Below are 17,910 nucleotides of genomic sequence, written 5' to 3'. Positions count from 1 at the left end.
GCTCAACGGAGTATTTTTAATTATAAGCAAGCCTCGAAACTAGAACATATCTATAGATTTTACGGGCAGGAGCCAGTAGAGAGGAAAAACAGAAGATGCCAATTTCATGCCTCCCTCGGGACCCGGGCACTTGTCCCCTCTCCTTAAAATGCTTTCCCCCAAACTAGTGTATTATGGGCTGAGGAATCAGGGGAGGGGAGGAAGAGAGAAAGCAAGCCTTCTTTCTCAGGAAGATGAGGGTTAAAAGTGGTTATATCTTCACTCTTCTGCTGCCTATTGAAATAGGCCTCACCTTGTAAAGTGGATTTAATTACATATCAATACATCTAAAATATGAAGAGGCTATTTCTGTGGGGATTTCTGTTGGTTTGGCTACACGTTGGATTTCCTTCTTGATCTATAAACAAGCTCTATACTTTGGAGAGGCTGTCTACCTTGACAGTTCGCCATGAGCCTGAAGTGATTGTCAGAACAAAAAAACCAAACAACTTACCGTCACTTCCAACAATATACACATCTACGTTGATCCTGATAAATTCTTGCAAAAGCTGTTAGAAAGAAAATAGATCTTCCTTAGGGAACAGCGTTACTTGCGAGAAATATAAAGAAAACTCTCATAATTATACCTTATGGGGGATGTGTTGCTTAAAGAACCTTTTACATTTTGAAAAACGACGATACTGTAAAGAGAAACTAAAGTTAAAAACGAGACTCTGACAGAAGGAAATAAAACCGAAGGAAGGAACTCTCCTCCTCAGGAACAAGTTAAAAATCACCATTCTTGCGGGGAAGGACAACAGGGAAATCTTCTGCTTCAACTCACAAGATGAACTCTGATTTAACTTGAAAGCTGTTTCTTTTATGGGATGACCTTGGCCAGAGTTTTCTAGCTACACAGAATTAGAAAAAACCAAAGCCCTAATGACATCATTGTCCCTGCCCACAGTGACTAGATGTATCTAACACCAATGAATCGTCATGTTTTCCAGGTCTCTAGGCTAAGAATAAATACCAGTAGTGATGTAAGGTCATATAAAGGTAAGAAAAGTCGCTTGTACTATTGATCAGTTTAGATGATCAATAAATTATTGTCATCATCAGTGAACACCGAACTTCTACTAGGTTCTGAGTTAACAATTAGGGCTTTAAAAAATCACAACACAGAGTCCCTGTTCTTTCTGCTAAACTGCTGGGATTTTGTGTGTGAGTGTGTGTGTGTGTGTGTGTGTGTGTGTGTGTGGTTTCTCCTTGAAAGCTAAAACAAGCCAACACAAAGACGGAGAAAGAAAATAAAAGGCAAGCAGTTGTGAGAGTTCTGTGATGTTAAGATTTTTCTTTTTTCAAGCTTGAGGGAAACAAAATTGATTCCATTTTCTAATTTTGTATCCAGTTCACCCATGTTTAATAGATCTTATCTTAGCTCAGCTTTTATGTAGGCAGATTTCTGGGAAAAAAACAAGAAAAAGAGTGGTAAATGTGGAATTTCTTAAATTTTCTTTACTTCTGTTTGTGCATCTCCTTTGGAAACTAATTTATTTTGAAATGCTGACAGAACCATGGAAAGAGAACAGAGTACAACTGGAAGGTTCCAGTCCTATTTTTAAATCACATGTGACATCATTTCTTTCACATAGCTACTTTTTTGGCAGAGTGGTGGGGGCGGCGGGGAGCAGATTTTATACAGCCAACTCAAGTTTCTCCGGTGTATAATGGGTAAAGACAAAAACGAAAGGATCCACGATTCTACTTTGGTCCAAGACCTTCTCAAATATTCTGTATTTCAGGACAACTTAGATCCAGTGCCCAAAAGGGTCGGAAGGTCCTGCAGAACTAGAATTTGGTAGGAATGTCCAGTGACAGTTTCAGCATACATTAGACATGTAGGTGTGGTTGTCTTCAAAATTATATGCCACTCTCCTGGGAAATGCTCTTTGAAAGACTTCACTAAACATGCCCCACCCCACTCCCTCTCTCTCCATGGAATATCCTGAGATGTAAATCCTGACGATTTACTTCTACTTAAGTGTGTATTACCTAAAGGAGGATCTTTCTACAAATAGAACTTTTTACCTTTGGTTACTGAATTTTTTTCCCATTTTTAAAAAAGTTTTTTTTTTATGTTTATTTATTTTTGAAAGAGAGAAAGAGACAGAGTGCAGGTGGGGGAGAGGCAGAGAGAGAGAGAGAGAGAGAGAATCCGAAGTAGGCTCCAGGCTCTGAGCTGTCAGCACAGAGCCCAAAAAAATCACAAGCCGTGAGATAATCTCACGGCTCGTGAGTTCCAGCCCCGAAATCGGCCACTTAACTGACTGAGCCACCCAGGTGCCAGTGATTGGTTGTTTTTATTAGGAAAAAAGAAATTACCGTTTTGAGACCTCTCATTGAAGAGATGTCAAGAAATGACACAGCTGAAAAGTCGAGAATGAGGCTATGCAGGCTGATTTTAGGGACCATAGTGTTGAGAGGAAGGTCGGCATTCCAGTCTATCTCGAAAGGCAGGTCGGTGGTATTGATCGGTTGATCCAGTCCTTCTATCTGATTGTTGTCCAGCTCCTCGTCGGAATCTTTAAAGCCATCATTGGTACATATAATCCCTTTCTGCGAGAGAAGACAATAATATGTATGATAACTCTGACCAAGAAAAACAGTGCATATGTCAAAAATAACCAGTGGGTTTCTGAGGCACAGATTCAAAGTTAGGTCAAGCAATGACCTTTTCTCTGGAGAATAAACACATTCCCAGAAAAACAACAGTTTTAAGGAGACCCTCAAAGAAGCCATTTAAAGATATGACATCAATTGACACATGACAGACCTTGTTACTTAGCATTTCATTTAAAGAAATGGAGCCAACACCTTGAACTACTACGTTTTATATACCTTCAGCTATAACACCCAGAAATGTGGTCAAGAAACTTACTGGTTTCATTTCCAGGAAGTAGATCTGATTCTCACGGGACTAAAGAAGCCCTTAGGAGAATTAAGGAGGCCTAGAGGGTTTTTGAGAAAATGCTCTAATTTGGTCAAATTGTCAGGTGTATACATACACAGTCAATGCTGGGCTAAGGTTCTGTTGGTTCCAGGAATCAGTGCATAGCTGAAATGATAACCCACGTGCCGTTAAATATAAAAAAAAAACTTTCTCCCATTAAAAAAAAGACATTTACTGGTGTCACTTGCAGCAAGCCTTTTTTCTGCAGTTTTCGGATTTTCTTCAAAGCTTTGTTGCGCTTGCGTAGAATTCGTAGTGGATTAAAGCCAACCTGAAAAATCCATTGCTGTGTTACAAGAGTGCTGGATATTATACTGCTGAATATTATAGCGCAGAATTCTAATAACTGTAAGTGGGATGGGTTGGGGTTGGGGCATGTAATAAAGATACTTGTAATAAAATTTTAAAATGGTTCAAACGACGTCAGTGATGACATTGTGTCCAACTCTGGTCTGCTCAGGCTGTGTGCTGTTATCAACATGCAAAAACCTCTGTGCTGCCCTGGGTTTGTTATAAATTATCCATCAGTAGGTCTAAACTCTATTTAAATCTGTGTGTGTGTGTTTGGCTTATGCAACCCTTGGGGGATTTTATTTACTTTCTATTTGTTGGATATGGTGACACTTAATTAGTACTCTGCTTCTATGTAATTTTGATTCTATTAAACTTTATATGATTGTATTTTATGATATCTATCATTTTATGATTTTATAATTTTAGCATTAGATCTGAGGGCAACCTTCGTTTCCTCTTTTTCAAAGTAAATGTGTTCTGTGGCCATATTTAGCTCCAGAGTCATAGGGAAGAAGAATCACATTATGTAATAAAAAAAAATCCTTGACAAAAAAATGTAGTTAGATGGAAGATAAGATTAAGTGAAAAGGACAATATAAAAAGCCATATGAGCAATATAATAGCATCTTTGAAAAAAAAATAGCTGGGTAGGAAAATATTTGATGCACACCAAATGAATAATAATAGGGCTTAAGGCAGAAGCTCTATGCAAAGTACAGAGCAGACCAAAAGGCAGGTTAGAGAATAAGTGCTGATCTTTTGTTTCTTAACCTTAAAGTCTGCTTCTCTGTCATCTTCTCTTCAGCCCATCAGGGACATTCAGCTGTCCTTTGGTGTTAAATATTCATGTAAGTTATATTTACTCATTTCCATTTAGATCATAAATATTCACTTGCTATCCTGAATATCTTCAATGACAGTCAAATAATAAGTACTCTCTTGTTTCTGAAGTTGGTGCCTAAGGAAAATCTGTAGGTTACTATCTACGAAAACCCAGCAACCCCAAATCCTGTGATACGTCCTTTCATTCTATAGCAAAATTGGATAAAAGTTGGCTCTGTATTGAATCTCATCCAAAGGGCCTTATTTCCCAACATATGCATGGGCCCCTTACAAGGTAGTTTCACCTGCTCTGGAACACGGGACAGAAAAATACTAACACAATCCGGCGTCAACATATGTGAAATCATTAACCCTCTGTTGGCAGAACAAACATTTCACTCCTAGATATTCAGTGGAGTTACAAAAAGTATATATATATGTAACAACTTCAAACCTTACAGCATCGATAAGTTTCTGCTTAAAGAAATGAATGTTTGCAAAGTAGATGGGAGATGGACACCTGAAGATCTTCACCCCTTCTGGTTCATACATCTGTAAGGCAGAGAAGTACTATGAGATGATGCCCATTGGGTTCATATTGATATCTTTCATCAAGTCAAAGTCAAAAATGAATCTTCCTTACGTCAGAGTAATCTTTTTTATTCTTATAGACGTTGCTCCTTCCAACATTCGCCAGTGTGCTGCATTTTGGACTGTAGGGGAAAATCAACACCAAGTGAATCACTCGTGTGTGTTTGTTAACACGGACCTTTCCCAGCCTATCAAAGACGGCTCACTTTCAAAATTTAAAAGGCTGGGGATTCATCATGCCATTAGGCACCCTGGAGGGCAAACAACTCGTTGCCCTCCCACGCCTCCTAGAACAGGGCCTCCCACTTACCACCTCCCACTCTACAAAGTGCTTCCATATGCTTTTGCTGTTTGGATCCCGAATATCACAGTTATTCAGTGAAATAGACAGATGCGGTTACCCATTTGTAGTGATAAGGACGTGGTAAAGCATAATGTTTTGCCTGTGACCACTTGGTTTGTCTCTATGATTGATGGGTCCCCAAGAAATGAGTGAAAACATAAATGAATAAGAGAGTGCAGGAACATTTCAACATAAACGTATTTCACCAGTCAGGTATTAACGTTAACTATACCACCTTCTGTTCTAGAACTCTTAAAGCAACGAAGAAGCCTGTTTTTCTGTCACACCATGTCACCTAACACAGGCTGAGTGACCACATGGTGGTGACACTGTATGGCAGAGATGTAAGAATCAGGAAGATGTTTGGACTGGACGTTAAGAATCAAGAATGCTAACTAGCTTTTGTGTCCTTTTCAGACAAGAGGCGACTTGGAGAAGTTCTCTAGTCCGGCTCCCTGTTTTTCAGGTGGAAGCACAATCTAGCAACCCCTAAAGAGGAACAGCCCTCCACTAGACGTGGAGAATCCCACAGTCTTTGTGGGAACACATTTCCATGTCCAGCAAGGCTAGGGCAAAGACATGAAACCTGCTCAGAGGATAATGACTTTCGGTTTACAGCTGGGCAAACAGGCTCCATGATTTATATGATTTCTTTGAATTTGTGGCAAACCCATTGGCCCGCCAACAGCTGGTGGGACCTGGGCTGACGTTCTGGGGTCACCTTGAGGTGAGTGACGTGAGGAAGAACAGACTGGCCCATCTTGATAGATAAGCATGCCTGTTAACCAAACTATATTCCCCTTAATCAGTGACAAGTATTTTTCCCCTTCCAAGGGCAGGTTGAAGTCTGCAAGGATGCAGAGCATGACAAACACTCACAACTGGGTCCTGAACACAATGGTCAGGAGCTGGAATGCCACGCTGGCCGCCAGGCCCAACCCGAGTCCCAGGACAATGGCAAAGATGAAGGTCATGATCCATATCAGCTGTAAAGAGAAGACAACGCATGCAGCACAATTTAGTCCGACTCAAGTCCAGTGTCTTAGGTCCGGAGCTCTGAGAAAGCATGAGCTTCTAAAGTCAAAGCAGAGGCTGGACGTGTGCAGGACAAGGGACCTGCCTCGAGAGGTCATTTCTGTGGGTTCATTCGGAGCCGCAGAAACGCATGCAAATATTTTTACAAGTCCGAAGAGAGTGGGTCCATTTCTAATCCCATCCCTGAGCCAGTTAAGGAAAGGACTGAGCCTAACACCGTGGAAACAGGACCTGTTGGTTACAGTCAGCAAACTAATGGGCAGCAAATTAATTTCTTACTTGTGGCCTGCTGTTTTAATCAATGGCTACTATCTGTACAAGAATCATAGCTTGCCCAAAGGGTGTTAAGATCCCCAACAATTATCTATCAGGAACTAAAGTAAACCAAGTGTAGCTGATTACTTTATTCCTGTTAAGTACCATAGGAGATGTAAACAACCTTTTTATGCCCCAGACTTTGATCCTGATAAAATTATGGACTCTGCTTCTCCTCCTCGCAAGGCAGGCCAAGTGCGAGGGGAGCCTTTCTAGAGTATTTCCAAGAGGAATGTTCAGAATTTAAATTCCTCCCAGATCCTCTGGAAACGAACGTGTGATCTAATGAAGAACAGGAGTACTAGTGTTTCATGGGCATTTCCTACTTGCAAGTGGCTCATTCTTTTAAATTAAAATCCCTGAGGATGATCGTTAGCGTATGCAGTTTAAAAGCAGCAAGTGAAATAAGCTCAGATATTTGAACAGACGTAGGGAAACAACATTGCACTTAGCTTACACTACGAACACGCACTTCCCATCAGCATCAGGACGGCGTCCCGATTCCTCCCTCTTTCAAATGTCGTTGCCTCTACTCACACAATCATATTTATCCTTTTGCCACAGTCTTCGTATTTCTGTGAACTGCATCAGCATTCCCTTCAGGTTCCCAAGTGCTAACGCTGCCAGGACAGACTGCAAAAAAACATTGAACAGCAGATGTACTGAAAGATAATCAAAGAAGCCATGCAAAGCAAAGGTGAAGGCTGTAGATAAGTTGTGTCCTTTAAAGGGCCTCGAAGCCTATCACAGAACACACCCTTTTCCGGTATACAGTGCCATCAAGATGCACCAGGTCTGAGACTCTGACCTGTTCCCAGTCATGGCTTTGTCTCCACCATAGTGTCGGCTGCAGGCTATGGATGGGATGAAAGCACTTACTAGCCTGTCCTTTGGGACAGAGCCAGGCAGCTCTTAAGACCTACACCTTGAAGAATTTTTCCCAAAGATAACCTGTTTGGTGATGGGGAGGCAGGTTGCTTTTTGTTAAAAACAAAAAACAAAAAACCTTGGGAAGCTTGGCACACCTGGAATCGTAATTCAAGCCTTTGATGATGATCAGCATTCAGCCATTTGTTAAGAGGAAGCTGAGGTTAGCCGAGATTTGAGGCACCCTCTCTGGCACAGCATAAGCCATGTCTGTCTTGTTCCCTGCTATATCCCCGGGACCGCCAGGACTGGTAAACAAATGCATATAGGATGGGTTTTGATACTTATTCGGTGAGTGAGTGGATATGCTAATGAATTAATATTTCCCAATATTAGCCAGCCCTAACCACTCATTAACACGGCCTCTTTTAAGAAACCCTGATGTTGATACAACTTGATTAGTAGATTCACGAAGAATGATCTGGGTGGTAAACTCTCCTCTAACCCCAGCAACACCTGGGGCTTCTGCTTCTCCACGTGCCAAAATGAAATCATTTGTCTTGCAGGAATTAGGATAGTTCTGGTAGAAAAAAAAAATGCGGACTAGGCAACTATGCTCTCTTCCTTATTTGGATTTTAACACAATGGTAGGAACATGCTCCCAACACCCACCCCCCACCCCCAATTCAAGCTGTTCGTTCTGAATGGACGATGGCATTTGTGTATCGACCGCTGTTATGCCGTCACGGCGCAGTGCGTGAAGAAGAGCCCAACAGCTTTTATTTTCCCATCTCAAAGATAGTTTGACTGGTCTAGGTGTTTTTTGATTTTCACAAGTAACATTCAGAACTTAATATCTAACCAGTGAATTTTACTCACTGTGAGAACAGAGGCCATTGTTTAGGGCTCTAAATAATGGCCTTGGTGGCATGAAAGGAAAATTGTCAGCTAAAAAAATGGTGAAAACCAAATAGAGCCTGTAATCTAGTTAGCAGTATGGTTTTGTACTGGTTTTGGTAATGTACTGTGGCTACATAAGATGTCACCACCGCGGTGGCTGGGCGAGGGGTCTGCCGGACTCTGTACAATGTGCTCTCCCCCCTCACCTGGTCAGTATTCCACAGAGAAACAATTTTTTAAAAATTTTCATTGAGATACCTACACAACAGAGCCCTTTCAAAAAATAAAGATTACAAAGCACTGAGAAGCCATAGAAAGGAAAAGGGGGATAATCTTAGAGGGAACCAGGCATCCATACTGCAGTTGATATAAAGCATTAAACACGGATGAAAGGCTTCGAAGTCCGCTGATCCTTAATCAGCATTCAAGAGACATTTATCATTAGCTACTGGCATATTTCCTATGACACGGAGAAGCAAGCCAGCTGTTCCAAGCAAACAGATGTTGCACGCACAATGGCAGAACGTGTCACATGGATCCTTTGTAGCAGGGCCTTTGATTCAGGTCCTCGGTGTGCTTTATTCATGAGAGAGAGAGGATTTTAAATGGCAATTACTTCTTGAGGTTCTCTATCTCGATGTGCGTGAGGTAGAGCCCAAGCGTATTCACGGGAAAAGCACAGTAAGGCAGAATTCTCAGTGGGGAGGGGGGCTGTATGCACACTTGTTTCTATTGAGATCTACATTCTTCTATTTCTTTGAGGGACTTCTTGATTCCTTTGGAAATCAGCTCGTGGAGAAGGCACCTTTTCGGCCAATAGTACTCCGCAATGCTTGAAGACAGATTTGGCCAGTGGGGCTCTTTGGCACAATCACACTGTTCGTCCAGAAACCTGGGACCATCGTCACTTTCCAGCCACCAACCAACAAGGAAAAAGGCCTAGATACCAACCAATAAACACTGGGGGCCCGTGTCCTACCTCTATGCCCTTTGTAGTCAGAAGTGTAATCTAATGTTTATAGAGTAACAACAATACGACGGTAATAATATCAATAATAATGGCTGCCATTCATTACCTGCTTGCCCCGTGCCAGGCCCCGGGCTAAGTCCTTAATGTACAATATTTCATTTCGTTTTCACAGTGACTCTGTGACATGGGTAACTGTTTCCCTCCCTATTTTACAAACGGAGCACTTGAGGTTCAGAGAGGTTAAGTAATTTGCCCCAAAGCACACAGAAAGTGCCAGGGCCAGGATGAGAAAAGTAGGTCTACAGGACTTGAGCGCCAGGGCTCCGTGGAGCACCTCAAAATTATATGACCACCACGAAGAGCAACGCATTTACCATTGTCGGTCTCCTAGAGATCCTCTGTTTCCCAGGGCCCGCTGCTGTTTTTAAAAATCCGGGTGCTGTCGCAGGTTGCAAAGCATGAACCTAAACCCTCAAAGATGACAGCAGAGATGGACGAAGGAGCACGAGGGTGAGGATGGGAGGCCTGTGTGTGGCGCTCGCTTCCATCCCGCAGTCACACGGCGCCGGGCTTGGAGTCCAGACTAACTCCGGGAGCTGCCGGGCGGATCCCTAAGGACAGTTGTGTGGCTGGTAGCACCACTCCTGGAAGCTGATAGCGGCCCGCTACCTCGGCCTTTAGGAAGATCTTCACTCCCGTCAATGCACATGGAGGCTGCGGTGCCAGCGTGTCTTCCCGTCCAAACATTAGTTATATTCAGGGCTACGGACACGCCGGAGGGTAGAGTAGATAAGGTAGCTGGGGCATTTTGCATTCCTAACATTCATAAAATGCCGCCAGTGGAAAAAAATAAGTATTTTTGGCCCACGAGTATTGATTAGGAAGAGTGCTTGAGAGTCTGCAGCGAGCTCATTTTCCCATTCAGTTTGTGCTTCCAGAGTTGAAGAACCAGGGTCTTGGATTCCTCCCGCAAAGCGGAGAGACAGAGAGAGAGAGAGTACCCAAAGGCAGACAGGTGTTACCTTTTGCAGTGGCTCCAGAAGAAATCCAATGGATACAATGACAATCAGAACGATGATAGCAGAGAGAAGCCCAGCAATCTGTTAACGACGAAAAGATGCTCATCATGGAATTGCCTTCTCCCCTGGCTTGGATTTCCCCGGCACAATCGCCAGGGAGCCCTGGCAGCAAAGACCCTGAAATACCTGCGTTTTGCCTCCAGTGCTCTCCTGCACCCCCGATCTGGAGAGGGCAGTACTCGCGGCAAAGCCTTTGAATGATCCACTGAATATATTACTCAATCCCAAGGCTATTAACTCCTGGCAGGAGAATGAAGAGGAGAAACTTCTTTAGAGGTGGCACCGTCGAATATTACTTAGAGTGGCCAAAGGACCCCCAGCATAGGTTGTAAACTTACCTGATTGCCGTCAATCGGGTAATCGTACTTGAGGGAATAGACGCTGGCCACTGAGAAGGCCACCACAAAGCCAACGATCGCGATGCCGAAGCTATCCCCGATGGTCTCCTGGAAAATCTGCATGTCAGGTGCGCTGGGGGACTGAAATCTGAAAAGGAAATTGAGCCGAGTTTGAATGTCACCAACCTACTAATAAGCCTTCAGTGGCATCCATTTGCCCTCAGGAAAAGCCCGAGTTCTTTAGCAAGGTCCCCATCCCTCCCTTTCCCCCCCAACTCCTGCTCAATCACTATCATTTCCCAGAATTTATGCTCCAGCAATACCAAGCTTTTTTGTTTGTTTCTCAAAGGCATCACCTGTACTCTTAACTTGGAAGCTTCGAATTTGCTGTTCCTTCTGCCCGTACCATTCCCCTCATCCCCCTCCCTCCCTCCTTCCAGAAAGTCCTCCTTCACCACCAAAGTCAGGGTTAGTTGACATTCTCCAGGCTTCTCCAGCTCTGGATGATTCCCTTCCTTATCCCTCCCTCCCACCCCCCACCCCCAACTCCCTACCCCGACACAAAGCAGGGACTATGACAACTTCATTATTCTATCACCAGGACTGAGCATTCTTCATGGCGTACATCATGGCGTACGTCAATAATCGTCTGGCGAATCAGTGAATGAATGCAGTCCAGGCTGAGTTTTGTCTCACTGTGGAGTATGGCCAGCAAGAATTTAGCAGCACCGCAAACTTTGGAATCTGTTATCTTACTGTTGAAAAGCAATGCTGCCCGATTTTGATACAAGAATGTCAATCCAGTCCCATGATAACGGTGCATCTGATATTTTGCTAGTATAGCCACGCCATAAGGTACACTTTGTATCCCTCTAAGCTTCATGCAACATGTCTTAGATCCCACTGGTATTGTTAACCTGGATTGAAAAGCATCACCCATAATCCCTCCAACAGTCATCCATGGATGAAGGTCTTTGAACGAACACAGTTCAAGACAAGGGAAGCGAGAAAATCTCCCCTCCATTGATAGCAATACCTTTCATGAAAAGCTGTGCGCAAACACATGGGCCTCGGACTCTGCCCTAGGTTCCACAGAACTGCTAGAGCCAGCGATAGCCCCGATGGAGAAGGGCATTTATAGTGACGTAGTGGCCAGGGAAACGTTCAACTCAGAGAAGAGCCGTCTGTGTTTGTACCTCATGAATTTAGAACAGTTCAGTGATACTTACTAATTGTATTATAAAAGGTACAAGTATCTCCAAGTCAACACCAATTTACTGACATGCTCAACTCCTGTCAACATCTGTTTCTGACCTAAATCTTAATGAAAGTAGGTTTATTGGATCCATTGGACAATTTCCTACTTGCTGTTCATATTTTGTGAGTATCTGTGCTAATATACTTTCAACCTTAATCTTTAAAGAAATTAAAAAAAAAATTTTTTTTTAACATTTATTTTTGAGACAGACAGAGCATGAACGGGGGAGGGGCAGAGAGAGAGGGAGACACAGAATCGGAAGCAGGCTCCAGGCTCTGGGCCATCAGCCCAGAGCCCGATGCGGGGCTCTAACTCACGGACCACAAGATCGTGACCTGAGCTGAAGTCGGACGCTCAACCGACTGACAGAGACCGACGCGGGGCTCGAACTCACGAGCTGTGAGATCATGGCCATGAGATGAGCCGAAGTTGGATGCTCAACCGACTGAACCACCCAGGTGCCCCAGCTTTAATCTTGAAGAAGTACCATGACCACAAATTCTGCAGCTACCATGAATCAGAAAGTTAGCTTGGAATATTGTTTTCTACAAAACAAACCCCAAATCCATGATACAATGAAGATTTGTGTTTTATACCAAAATAACCAGAGGCCTGCTATTATTCTTGTGTCCTGGCCTCTGAATACCTTAGACAGAGTGGTGTGGTGGAGATTTACAGTCTGAAAACTTGGATTCAGTTCCTGGCTCTGCTACGTACCCTTGCCTGAGCCAGTTTCCTCGTTTGTAAAGGGAAGATAATAATGCTTGTTTTATTTACTTCATAATTTTGGGGGGGGTGTCAGGTAAAATAATGAATACTGTTAGAACTATTAGAATACTAATAGAACATGAATACTATTTACACACTGTAAGGTACGAAGTGCCTGTTAGCTATTATTATAAGATCCCTCTGGAATCAGAGTATGTCCTCTGTGTCTCCTTTACTGCTTCGATAATCACTTTCTTTCAGTCAGTGGGTGTGACTTCACAAAATCATTTCTGGGGTGTCATACTTATTAACAGCAGCTGAGCAATAATTAATAATCATTGTATTCCAGGTGTATTCTTTTTGCAGTTATCAGAAATTTAAAATGCCCACTCGGGGTCCTGGATGGCTTAGTCAGTTGAGCTTTTGACCCTTGATCCCAGGGTTATGGGGTCAAGCCCTGAGTTGGACTCTGCACTGAGCATGGAGTCTGCTTAAGATTCTCTCTCTCTCTATCGCTTCTTCTGCCCCCTCCTCTGCTCACGCATGTGCTCTTTCTCTTAAAAAAAAAAATTAAAAAAATTAAATGCCCACTCAATTATCACCCAGAAAAAAATGGAGTGTAAAGAGCCCAGCACCTAATTTAAGTGCTAAATTAGCAACAGTTAGTAGTCATGCAGTGTGAGCGCTTACTCTAGGCCAGGCACTTAGGCATGTCACATGTATTAACACACTTAATCCTTACAAGAAGCCAATGTGAGAGCTATTTTTAGCCCTGTGTTTTCAGCCAAGGACACTGAGGCATAGAGTTTAGTTATTTGCCCAAGATCAAAAAATAACTCAAGTAAATCCGAGGCACTCTGCCTCGAGAACAGCCGAGCTTGCCTACCAGGCTACACTGTCTCCCTAAATGCGAGTTATTCCTTCCCCCACCCCACAAACACTGTGGAGAGAGGTCCACCGACATTCAAGGTTTATTCACTAAGAAAAGCCTCTAAGACTGTAACTAAGTGTTCTTAAGTTTATCTTTTATTTCCCAAATCCTTATGAAAAGATCCTCTTTAATTTTTCTATTTTAATTTTATTCTATTCTATTTTAATTTTAATCTATCATCTATCTACCTACCTACCTATCATCTATTATCTGTCATCTATCTATCTGTCATCTAGCTAGATAGCTGTCATCTGTCTATGTAATTCATGTCTTCTAAAACTTTTAAATAAAGTATAACCACTTGTAAGTTGCAGAGTGAAGAGAAACCCTAGAAATGATCTTTCAGATTCAGACTAATTCCTGCTTAAAAATCTTTTAAATTAAAAGTGGTGTTTGAAATTCATTAAGTGTAACAGATGACTCTCCGGTGATAAAAATATTTTTGCTTTAAAATACACATACTTGCTTTTTTTTTTTTTAAAAAAATGGTTATTTTAAAGTCCACAAAGCATATGAATGCTGATTCCTGGAATTCTCAAAAACTCTTTAGGCATGGGGAGGGAGGGAAGTCTTTTTTTTTTTAACAGGAACACAATTTGTCCTTGGGAAGCAAATCGAAACACATTGAGGCTATGGTCAGAGGGCAGAGAGAAGAAAGCCCAAAACTGGATCCCTCTTCTCAATCCGATAAATGCAATGCAATCAATACATTTTCAATGTCCTGGCATGAACTGGACCTCCCGTCCTGATCTGCAGTGTTAACTGTTGCTCTGGCCTTGTTTTGAATTTGATCATGAGGAAGGACAGAGTGTGCCCTATCTGGATTGCTCAAGCAGTGTGCCACAGGTATTCCTTCTGTGTCTCTTTTGAACTGTTGGAACTTGGCCCCAGTAACCTCAAACAAAACACTACATATTGTTTATAGTAATTTATGGACAAGGAAATCTGGCTTCATTTGGTTCCTTTTTTGGGAGGAAAAGCAGGTTTGATTTTCCTATTTTTTTACTTTGCTCTACTTTTACCTGCGTGTGAATCCCTGCTCATCTGGCGTGTGCATTCTTCCACGAGGACAGACTTTCTGACACTAAGAACTGCAGAGCCTCTGCGGCTCCTTCCTAGAAGGAGAGTATCGTGCCTTCCTCATCCTCCCAAGAGGTAGGGAGGGTTCTGAGCTGGATTAGTGCATTGCAGCTTGCGGCCCTCCATAGCTACTGCCCACTCTCTAATCAGTGCTTGGAGACTGATCATAAAAGACACACTTACCCTCTTTTCATCTCCCCAACCACAGCCACCTCAAACCTGTTTTTGAAGTCAAAGCCATAGGACACACCTGTTGCGATCACAGTCTGCAAAGTTGCAAATTGCCCAAGTTAGAAATATGAGATAATGACTAACAGTCTGCTTAGATAAGAATCTCAAGCCCAGGCTTTGCTACTTTTTACAAAAGTCCTGAAGCAATTCTAATGTGTCACCAGTGTTAAGAACCACAGCTCTGATTCCCGTGGGTCTGTCACCCTCTCCGAGACCTTGCTCTCTGAGCCGGCCACGTCTTACATGGAGAGAACGAACCCAAAATCATAAAAGGAAGTCATTTAATTCTGCATGAAGAGAACGCCGTACTAAAGATTACACCCAGAAAATGCAGAGATGGCATCTGTCCCACTAACACCTCCTGATCTGCAAATGCCAAAGGGCTTTCAACAGAACAGGAGACTAATGAATTCTGGAAGAAAGTCTGAAGATGATCAGTTACCATGATGAGTTCAATTGGGATGGGCACCGGAAGTTTGGCTTTGTAGCGCTGATTTATTTCTTTAACCACAAATACAATCAGCAGAATAATCAAGGATGTCACAAGGTCTGCAATATTAGTCTTCTCTATTTGTGTGAATATGGAATTCAGTACCTAAAATCATAAAAGCGAAAGACAGCCAAGTGCTATACTTTTTCTTTCTTATTAAAAACCTTTTTTATTCTTACTTTTTTGTGAACTTTTTAAAAATTTGAGTGCAGTGGACACACGATGTTAGTTTCAGGTGTACAATACAGTGATTCGGCCTCTCCAGACGTTATGCTGTGCACGTCACAGGCATAGCTCCCATCTGTCACCATGCAACTCTATTACAAGATCACTGACTGCATTCCCTATGCTGTGCCTTTATTTCCGTGACACATTCATTTTATAACTCGACTGTATCTCCCTCTCCCCTTTACCAACTCCCCCCAAACCCCCAGCCCCACCCCTCTGGCAACCATCAATTTCTTTTCTGTCTTTATAGGTCTGATCCTGCTTTTTGTTTGTTTGTTCATTGGTTTTGCTCCCCTCCGGCCAAGTGTTATATTAATGTACAGTGTGGATGCAACATTTGATTATTTCCAAACAGCTTTACAAGAAACATTGAGGCAAAAAGGCAGACATAGATGGCATAGCAATCCTCTGTTCTGCTCATGGTAACCATGAATCAGTAATTGTAGCTACTAGCATAGAGGTAGGAGAAAGGTAGGTTAGCATAGTATTGGCACCACACTGGCTTAGGGATGCTTTTGGCATTTTTGCTGGGAAGCTCTTTGGCCGGTGTCCAAATTTTTCACATTTTCACAACTGGTCTCTCCGCTTTTCAGTCTCGTTGGCCATTATTCCACAATCATCATCATTGTTCTATCCAGGGAATAACCTCTGGTCCCCAAAAGTTTTCTTAGCATGTGTCTCCTTAATTCCTGGCCTTTTTTTTTTTTTTTTAAAGGTCAAAGCCCTTCACATTTCTTGGTTTACTGTCTGTGTCACTTTTGGGAATTCGTTTCCTAGCTAATTGTGCACTGTGCATAATCTTAATTTTTTTTTTTTAGTTTTATTTATTTATTTTGAGAGGGAGAGAGAGAGTTTGTGTGTGTGCACATGAGCAGGGGAGGCACAGAGAGAGAGAGGGAGAGACAGAGAATTCCAAGCAGGCTTCTCATTGTCAGCCTGCCTTGGGGCTTGAACTCACGAACCGTGAGGTCATGATCTGAGCCAAAATGAAGAGCCACTTAACCGACTGAGCCACCCAAGAGCCCCTGCATAATCTTAATTTTTGAGGCCATTTGGATTCCACATCCATGGGATCCATATAGCTCAAGCAGGCCCAAAATAGATCTCAAATTGTTTCTCAAACATTCCACTTCTAGAATAGCTCTCGATGGGAGTGAGAGAGTGTTGGTTCCAATATGGAGCAAATTCTGTCTCAACTCCCAATAACTAATAAGCCCAACTAATAAGCCCAAAGTTAATCAAAGCAAGGACATAACAAAGATGAGTGGAAATAAATGAGATAGAACTAAAAGGACAATAGAAAAGATCGATGTAACCAAAAGCTGATTTTTTGGAAAAGGTAAATAAAACAGGCAAGCATTTAGCTAGACTCAGCAAGACAAAAAGAGAGAACTTAAATAAAATCAGAAGGGCTAAGAGGCGCCTGAGTGGCACAGTCAGTTAAGTGTCCAACTCTTGATTTCCGCTCAGGTCATGATCTATGGTCGTGAGATAGAGCCCTATGTGGGGTTCCACCTTGAACTGGGAGCCTGCTTAAGATTCTCTCTCTCTCCCTATTTCTCTGCCCCTCCTCTGCTCTCTCTCTCTCTCTAAAAAAAATAAAATAAAATAAAATAAATTGGGCTTTAAATAATCAGAAGCACTAAGGACACAGTCATTCTACAGTACACCCTCAGGTAGAAGAAAGAGCGACTGCCCTATTTACACATTGGTTAATGTCCTTTTGCTTTATAAACAGGGATGCATCAAAGAGTCAGAACCTCAATTTTAAAAGAACAAGACCTGCCTTTGAGAAACAGCGAAACATTAACGTTCAATTAGCACATTTCTTTCAAAATAAAATTTTGAGGAAAGTTTTAAATCTTGGGACAAAATAGGAAAGCCTTTAATAAGGCACTTCAAGTTTTTCTTTTAAATAATACTCAAGAGTCAAATCTCAGAGCACTCGTACTTAATTTTCTTTGTTCACGTTGACCAGATGGTAGACGTGGTTGATATTCAGTGTTCTCCCCTTTGCCACTAATTTTTTCCTAATGTGACTAAGTATCACCACCCGTTGACTTCTTGGAAGTTGTAGGCAAGCCCCACGACGAAGGCATTACCGGAAAGTTCTCCCAGACACATGATAGTAAATTTCACAGACTTCGATACTTTTTAGGCCAAAGGACTACTCACTTTGAAAATTGAAAATGGATCAGTGTGTGCAGGAACATTCAGCTGAAGCATAAACTTGAGCTGGGAAACCAAAACGTGCACGGCAGCAGCTGTGGTGAAGCCACTGATTAGGGACTCCGATAGATAGATCACCACGAACCCAATCTGTAGAACTCCCATGAGCAACTGGGAAGAGAAGGGCAAAGGCCTTTGTTAGTGTAGATTACCGACACAGCTCAACAAACTAAGGCACCAGCCGCTGAAATGATTCAAAATGTAAAGGT

At 42.4% G+C, this 17,910-nt stretch overlaps 1 protein-coding gene across 2 annotated transcripts in view; it reads right to left on the bottom strand.

Moving 5' to 3' along the window:
- The window catches only part of SLC26A3 (solute carrier family 26 member 3), a 45,364-nt gene that overhangs the window by 5,383 nt on the left and 22,071 nt on the right, over positions 1-17,910 (bottom strand). For both annotated transcript variants that reach the window (XM_053896755.1, XM_019451167.2), the window contains exons 6-18: positions 17,648-17,812; positions 15,197-15,349; positions 14,707-14,789; positions 10,547-10,694; positions 10,335-10,448; positions 10,152-10,229; positions 6,930-7,025; positions 5,922-6,028; positions 4,752-4,821; positions 4,568-4,660; positions 3,168-3,263; positions 2,365-2,598; positions 494-548 (exon numbers count right to left, since the gene is read on the bottom strand). In XM_053896755.1, the coding sequence (XP_053752730.1) occupies positions 494-548; positions 2,365-2,598; positions 3,168-3,263; positions 4,568-4,660; positions 4,752-4,821; positions 5,922-6,028; positions 6,930-7,025; positions 10,152-10,229; positions 10,335-10,448; positions 10,547-10,694; positions 14,707-14,789; positions 15,197-15,349; positions 17,648-17,812 (1,492 nt within the window). The remainder of the gene's footprint in view (positions 1-493; positions 549-2,364; positions 2,599-3,167; positions 3,264-4,567; positions 4,661-4,751; positions 4,822-5,921; positions 6,029-6,929; positions 7,026-10,151; positions 10,230-10,334; positions 10,449-10,546; positions 10,695-14,706; positions 14,790-15,196; positions 15,350-17,647; positions 17,813-17,910) is intronic.

This window comes from Panthera pardus, unplaced genomic scaffold, assembly GCF_024362965.1.
Source record: "Panthera pardus isolate Hobbes unplaced genomic scaffold, ASM2436296v1 HiC_scaffold_8, whole genome shotgun sequence".
In the NCBI taxonomy this organism is placed as follows: domain Eukaryota; kingdom Metazoa; phylum Chordata; class Mammalia; order Carnivora; family Felidae; genus Panthera; species Panthera pardus.
Note: the sequence above shows the minus strand (reverse complement) of the source record. Positions and strands in the feature narration are given on the sequence as shown.